We start from the raw sequence: 7,500 nt of genomic DNA, 5'->3' as shown, positions 1-7,500 counted from the left end.
CTGACGCTCACACACGCTGACGCACGGCGACGCTGCCGGACCCTCTGCTGACGCTCACACACTGACGCTCACACACTGACGCACACACACGCTGGCGCACACACGCTGACGCACACACACACTGACGCTCACACACTGACGCTCACACACTGACGCACACACACGCTGGCGCACACACGCTGACGCACACACACGCTGACGCTCACACACTGACGCTCACACACTGACGCTCACACACTGACGCACACACACGCTGGCGCACACACGCTGACGCACACACGCTGGCGCACACACACTGAAGCTCACACACTGACGCTCACACACTGACGCACACACACATTGACGCACACACACTGACGCACACACACGCTGACACACACACGCTGATGCTCACACACGCTGACGCTCACACACGCTGACGCTCACACGCGCTGGCGCACACACGCTGACGCACACACGCTGACGCACACACGCTGACGCTCGCACGCTGGCGCACACACACGCTGACGCACACGCGCTGACGCACACACACTGACGCTCACACACGCACTGACCTACACACGCTGATGCACAAACACGCTGACGCTCACACACTGACGCGCACACACATTGACGCACACACACGCTGACGCACAACCGTGACGAACACACTGACGCACACGCGCTGACACACACACGTGGCGCACACACACTGACGCTCACATACTGACGCTCACACACTGACGCACACACACATTGACGCACACACGCTGACGCTCACACACGCTGACGCTCACACACTGACGCACACACACACGCTGTGTCACACACGCTGACGCACACGCACGCTGACGCACACACGCTGGCGCACACACGCTGACGCAAACATACTGACTCGCACACACACACGCTGATGCACACGCGCTGACGCACACACACTGACGCTCACACGCTGACGCTCACACACTGACGCTCACACGCTGACGCACACACGCTGACGCACACACACCCTGACGCACACATACGCTGACGCACACACACGCTGACGCTCACACACGCTGGCGCACACACACGCTGACGCACACACACGCTGGCGCACACACACTGACGCACACACACACACTGACGCACACACACTGACGCACACACACTGGCGCACACACACGCTGACGCACACACACTGACGCTCACACGCTGACGCTCACACACTGACGCACACACGCTGACGCACACACGCTGACGCACACACGCTGACGCACACACACGTTGACGCTCACACACTGACGCTCACACGCTGACGCACACACACGCTGACGCTCACACGCTGACGCTCCGACTTGATTGTTCTCTGAACTTGTTCCAGATCCTGGTTTTCCATCAGAGACGACCAACTGCTGTACAGGAAGTCACACAAGGTATTTACACCGTCACCGTCATCGTCCCCATCACCCCGCTGTCGTTGTTTTTACACGTGCTCCAGATGTTCAGCTCCTGTGACGTGTTTGAAGCAAGTGAAGACAGAAAGTTCTTCTGAGTTTAGTGAGGATTCAAACAACGGCGCCAAAGAAAATGTCCAACTAGAGAGAAGAGCAGCAGCAGGAGCCTCCGTCGTCTGAGTCCTGATGTTGTTGTTTAGTGTCTGATGTTGTTGTTTAGTGTCTGATGTTGTTGTTTAGTGTCTGATGTTGTTGTTTAGTGACTGATGTTGTTGTTTAGTGACTGATGTTGTTGTTTAGTGTCTGATGTTGTTGTTTAGTGTCTGATGTTGTTGTTTAGTGACTGATGTTGTTGTTTAGTGACTGATGTTGTTGTTTAGTGTCTGATGTTGTTGTTTAGTGTCTGATGTTGTTCTTTAGTGTCTGATGTTGTTGTTTAGTGTCTGATGTTGTTGTTTAGTGACTGATGTTGTTGTTTAGTGACTGATGTTGTTGTTTAGTGTCTGATGTTGTTGTTTAGTGACTGATGTTGTTGTTTAGTGTCTGATGTTGTTGTTTAGTGACTGATGTTGTTGTTTAGTGTCTGATGTTGTTGTTTAGTGTCTGATGTTGTTGTTTAGTGTCTGATGTTGTTGTTTAGTGACTGATGTTGTTGTTTAGTGACTGATGTTGTTGTTTAGTGTCTGATGTTGTTGTTTAGTGTCTGATGTTGTTGTTTAGTGACTGATGTTGTTGTTTAGTGTCTGATGTTGTTGTTTAGTGTCTGATGTTGTTGTTTAGTGTCTGATGTTGTTGTTTAGTGTCTGACGTTGTTGTTTAGTGTCTGATGTTGTTGTTTAGTGTCTGATGTTGTTGTTTAGTGACTGATGTTGTTGTTTAGTGTCTGATGTTGTTGTTTAGTGTCTGATGTTGTTGTTTAGTGTCTGATGTTGTTGTTTAGTGACTGATGTTGTTGTTTAGTGTCTGATGTTGTTTAGTGACTGATGTTGTTGTTCAGTGACTGATGTTGTTGTTTAGTGACTGATGTTGTTGTTTAGTGACTGATGTTGTTGTTTAGTGTCTGATGTTGTTGTTTAGTGGCTGACGTTGTTGTTTAGTGACTGATGTTGTTGTTTAGTGTCTGATGTTGTTGTTTAGTGTCTGATGTTGTTGTTTAGTGTCTGATGTTGTTGTTTAGTGACTGATGTTGTTGTTTAGTGACTGATGTTGTTGTTTAGTGTCTGATGTTGTTGTTTAGTGTCTGATGTTGTTGTTTAGTGACTGATGTTGTTTAGTGTCTGATGTTGTTGTTTAGTGACTGATGTTGTTGTTTAGTGACTGATGTTGTTGTTTAGTGTCTGATGTTGTTGTTTAGTGTCTGATGTTGTTGTTTAGTGACTGATGTTGTTGTTTAGTGTCTGATGTTGTTGTTTAGTGTCTGATGTTGTTGTTTAGTGTCTGATGTTGTTGTTTAGTGTCTGATGTTGTTTAGTGACTGATGTTGTTGTTTAGTGTCTGATGTTGTTGTTTAGTGTCTGATGTTGTTGTTTAGTGACTGATGTTGTTGTTTAGTGTCTGATGTTGTTGTTTAGTGACTGATGTTGTTGTTTAGTGTCTGATAATGTTGTTTAGTGACTGATGTTGTTGTTTAGTGACTGATGTTGTTGTTTAGTGTCTGATGTTGTTGTTTAGTGTCTGATGTTGTTGTTTAGTGTCTGATAATGTTGTTTAGTGACTGATGTTGTTGTTTAGTGACTGATGTTGTTGTTTAGTGACTGATGTTGTTGTTTAGTGACTGATGTTGTTGTTTAGTGTCTGATGTTGTTGTTTAGTGACTGATGTTGTTGTTTAGTGACTGATGTTGTTGTTTAGTGACTGATGTTGTTGTTTAGTGTCTGATGTTGTTGTTTAGTGTCTGATGTTGTTGTTTAGTGACTGATGTTGTTGTTTAGTGTCTGATGTTGTTGTTTAGTGACTGATGTTGTTGTTTAGTGTCTGATGTTGTTGTTTAGTGTCTGATGTTGTTGTTTAGTGACTGATGTTGTTGTTTAGTGTCTGATGTTGTTTATTGACTGATGTTGTTGTTTAGTGACTGATGTTGTTGTTCAGTGACTGATGTTGTTGTTTAGTGACTGATGTTGTTGTTTAGTGTCTGATGTTGTTGTTTAGTGACTGATGTTGTTGTTTGGTGACTGATGTTGTTGTTTAGTGACTGATGTTGTTGTTTAGTGACTGATGTTGTTGTTTAGTGTCTGGTGTTGTTGTTTAGTGACTGATGTTGTTGTTTAGTGACTGATGTTGTTGTTTAGTGTCTGATGTTGTTGTTTAGTGACTGATGTTGTTGTTTAGTGACTGATGTTGTTGTTTAGTGTCTGATGTTGTTGTTTAGTGTCTGATGTTGTTGTTTAGTGACTGATGTTGTTGTTTAGTGACTGATGTTGTTGTTTAGTGTCTGATGTTGTTTATTGACTGATGTTGTTGTTTAGTGACTGATGTTGTTGTTTAGTGACTGATGTTTTTGTTTAGTGTCTGATGTTGTTGTTTAGTGACTGATGTTGTTGTTTAGTGACTGATGTTGTTGTTTAGTGACTGATGTTGTTGTTTAGTGTCTGATGTTGTTGTTTAGTGTCTGATGTTGTTGTTTATTGACTGATGTTGTTGTTTAGTGACTGATGTTGTTGTTTAGTGACTGATGTTTTTGTTTAGTGTCTGATGTTGTTGTTTAGTGACTGATGTTGTTGTTTAGTGTCTGATGTTGTTGTTTAGTGTCTGATGTTGTTGTTTAGTGACTGATGTTGTTGTTTAGTGTCTGATGTTGTTGTTTAGTGTCTGATAATGTTGTTTAGTGTCTGATGTTGTTGTTTAGTGACTGGTGTTGTTGTTTAGTGTCTGATGTTGTTGTTTAGTGACTGATGTTGTTGTTTAGTGTCTGATGTTGTTGTTTAGTGACTGATGTTGTTGTTTAGTGACTGATGTTGTTGTTTAGTGTCTGATGTTGTTGTTTAGTGTCTGATGTTGTTGTTTAGTGTCTGATGTTGTTTAGTGACTGATGTTGTTGTTCAGTGACTGATGTTGTTGTTTAGTGTCTGATGTTGTTGTTTAGTGACTGATGTTGTTGTTTAGTGACTGATGTTGTTGTTTAGTGACTGATGTTATTGTTTAGTGACTGATGTTGTTGTTTAGTGACTGTTGTTTAGTGTCTGATGTTGTTGTTTAGTGTCTGATGTTGTTGTTTAGTGACTGATGTTGTTGTTTAGTGTCTGATGTTGTTGTTTAGTGACTGATGTTGTTGTTTAGTGACTGATGTTGTTGTTTAGTGACTGATGTTGTTGTTTAGTGACTGATGTTGTTGTTTAGTGTCTGATGTTGTTGTTTAGTGTCTGATGTTGTTGTTTAGTGACTGATGTCGTTGTTTAGTGACTGATGTTGTTGTTTAGTGACTGATGTTGTTGTTTAGTGACTGATGTTGTTGTTTAGTGTCTGATGTTGTTGTTTAGTGTCTGATGTTGTTGTTTAGTGACTGATGTTGTTGTTTAGTGTCTGATGTTGTTGTTTAGTGTCTGATGTTGTTGTTTAGTGACTGATGTTGTTGTTTAGTGTCTGATGTTGTTGTTTAGTGTCTGATGTTGTTGTTTAGTGTCTGATGTTGTTGTTTAGTGACTGATGTTGTTGTTTAGTGACTGATGTTGTTGTTTAGTGACTGATGTTGTTGTTTAGTGACTGATGTTTGAGCCTGACGAGCGTCTCTGTGTCTGCAGGACGAGCCCGCCGTTCTCTTCCAGGACCTCCGACTCTGCGCCGTCAGATCTGCGGAGCACACGGAGCGACGCTTCTGCTTCGAGCTGCTGTCTGTTCAGAAGTACGGCCGCCTCTCTCTCACAGAGGAATCCCTGAGTGACGGTTTTCTATGTGACAGTGACACATGTTGTTGTTGTTGTTGTTGTTGTTGTTAGATGCTGTGCTCTGCAGGCCGACTCTGAGCAGCTGAAGCTGGCGTGGCTCAGCGCTCTGCAGGGAAGCATCGACCGCGCCTACAGAGAGAGAGACGACCCTCCGCTCACACAGGTGGGTCACACCTCTGATCCTGGATCAGGTCTCAGGGGCAGCAGCTCCAGCCTCTGATCCTGGATCAGGTCTCAGGGGCAGCAGCTCCAGCCTCTGATCCTGGATCAGGTCTCAGGGGCAGCAGCTCCAGCCTCTGATCCTGGATCAGGTCTCAGGGGCAGCAGCTCCAGCCTCTGGTCCTGGATCAGGTCTCAGGGGCAGCAGCTCCAGCCTCTGATCCTGGATCAGGTCTCAGGGGCAGCAGCTCCAGCAGGGGACCCCAAACTTCCCTTCCCCGGGCCACATTAACCAGCTCTAACTGGGGGATCCTGAGGCGTTCCCAGGCCAGTGTGGAGATCTAATCTCTCCACCTGGTCCTGGGGCCGAGGCCTCCTCCCAGCTGGACGTGCCTGGAACACATGCTCTGCCCCTCTCTTCACCCGAGTGTCCAAAACATCCGGCCTCAGATCAGATGAGACCATCACAGACTGGATCCTGGACCTTTGGCCTAGTGTGCTCTGGAACCAGGTCCACTTCTGAGCCTCCTTCTGTTCCAACATGGTGTTTGTTAAAGAGGATCCAGGACCAGCACACAAGTCTAACACCAGACGCTGGGGTTTAGATCAGGGAGGCCGTTCCTCCCAATCAGCCTCTCCAGGTGTCTCCATCGTTGCCCACGTGGGCGTTGAAGTCTCCCAGCAGGACTCTGGAGTCCCCTACTGGAGCCCCATGCAGGACTCCATTCAGGGTCTCCAAGAAGGCCCCAGACTCTGAACTGCTGTTCGCTGCATCTGCACCAACAACAGTCAGAGTCCCCCCCCCACCACCCGCAGGCGTAAGGAGGCCACCCTCTGGTCCACCGGGGTCAACTCCAACACCGCGGCGCTCAGCCGGGGGTTTGAGAGTCTCCCCACACCCGCCCGGCCCCTCACACCCTGGGCCCCTCCAGAGAAGACCAGGGTCCAGCCCCTATCCAGGAGCACGGGTCCAGATCCAGACTGTGTGTGGAGGTGAGCCCCCCCAGATCTAACTGGGAGCTCCACCTCCCTCACAAGCTCCGGCTCCTTCCCCCACAGAGAGGAGACGCTCCACGTCCCCAGAGCCTCTGCTGCCCGGGTCTGGACCCTCCAGGCCCCTCACCCTCACTGCCCCCCGTGCAGCAGCGCACCTGACCCCAGAGGTTCCTCCTGTGAGTGCTGGGCCCCCAGGATGGAGAGGAGGGAGGGGCCACGTCAGTTTTTCAGACTGTGCCCGGCCGGGCTCCGTGGCAAACCCGGCCACCAGGCGCACGCCAACGAGCCCTGGCTCCAGACGGGGCCCTGGTCTTCCTCCGGACAGAGTCTCTCCTCCTCTTCCTGGTTTGTCCGTAGAGTCTTTGTGAGGCGTTCTTAGTCCGGCCCCTCGCCTGAGACCACTCTGCCATGGGAGACCAGGAGCACCAGGGTCCAGACCACAGCCCTCAGGGTCACAGGGACTCAGACCTGAACCACCATGAGGGGACGGGTCCAGACCACAGCCCTCAGGGTCACAGGGACTCAGACCTGAACCACCATGAGGGGACGGGTCCAGACCACAGCCCTCAGGGTCACAGGGACTCAGACCTGAACCACCCTGAGGGGACGGGATTATAAAGTTAAAGTAAATGTTTCCTGTTTGTGTGCAGCCTAAAGAGCCCCCCCCTCTCCTGTGTGGGGGGGACTCCTCCCCGGGCCCCGCCCCTCAGAGGGCGGCGGTGCTGGGCGTCGCCCTCAGGGGCGCCGGGAACCAACGGTGCTGCGAGTGCGGCGAGGAGGAGCCTCGCTGGGCCTCAGTCAACCTGGGGGTCACGGTGTGCATCGAGTGCTGCGGGGTACACAGGTATGAGACCACTGTTGTTGTTGTTGTTGTTGTTGTTGTTGTTGTTGTTGTTGTTGTTGTTTAAATCGAATCCTCTGATGAACTGTTGTGTTGCCAGGAGTCTCGGTGTTCACCTGTCCAAGGTGAGATCTCTCACTCTGGACTCATGGGAGGCTGAACAACTGAAGGTAACACACACACACACACACACAGACACACACACACA

General features: G+C 48.4%; 1 protein-coding gene across 2 annotated transcripts in view; it reads left to right on the top strand.

Moving 5' to 3' along the window:
* The window catches only part of LOC310947232 (arf-GAP with coiled-coil, ANK repeat and PH domain-containing protein 2), a 16,257-nt gene that overhangs the window by 5,292 nt on the left and 3,465 nt on the right, over positions 1 to 7,500 (top strand). For both annotated transcript variants that reach the window (XM_083913994.1, XM_083913995.1), the window contains exons 11-15: positions 1,343 to 1,394; positions 5,153 to 5,253; positions 5,348 to 5,459; positions 7,102 to 7,295; positions 7,393 to 7,462. In XM_083913994.1, the coding sequence (XP_083770120.1) occupies positions 1,343 to 1,394; positions 5,153 to 5,253; positions 5,348 to 5,459; positions 7,102 to 7,295; positions 7,393 to 7,462 (529 nt within the window). The remainder of the gene's footprint in view (positions 1 to 1,342; positions 1,395 to 5,152; positions 5,254 to 5,347; positions 5,460 to 7,101; positions 7,296 to 7,392; positions 7,463 to 7,500) is intronic.

This window comes from Echiichthys vipera, assembly GCF_963691815.1.
Source record: "Echiichthys vipera genome assembly, chromosome: 5".
NCBI lineage: Eukaryota > Metazoa > Chordata > Actinopteri > Perciformes > Trachinidae > Echiichthys > Echiichthys vipera.
The sequence above is the reverse complement of the archived record's forward strand: the minus strand, read 5'-3'. Positions and strand labels throughout refer to the sequence as shown.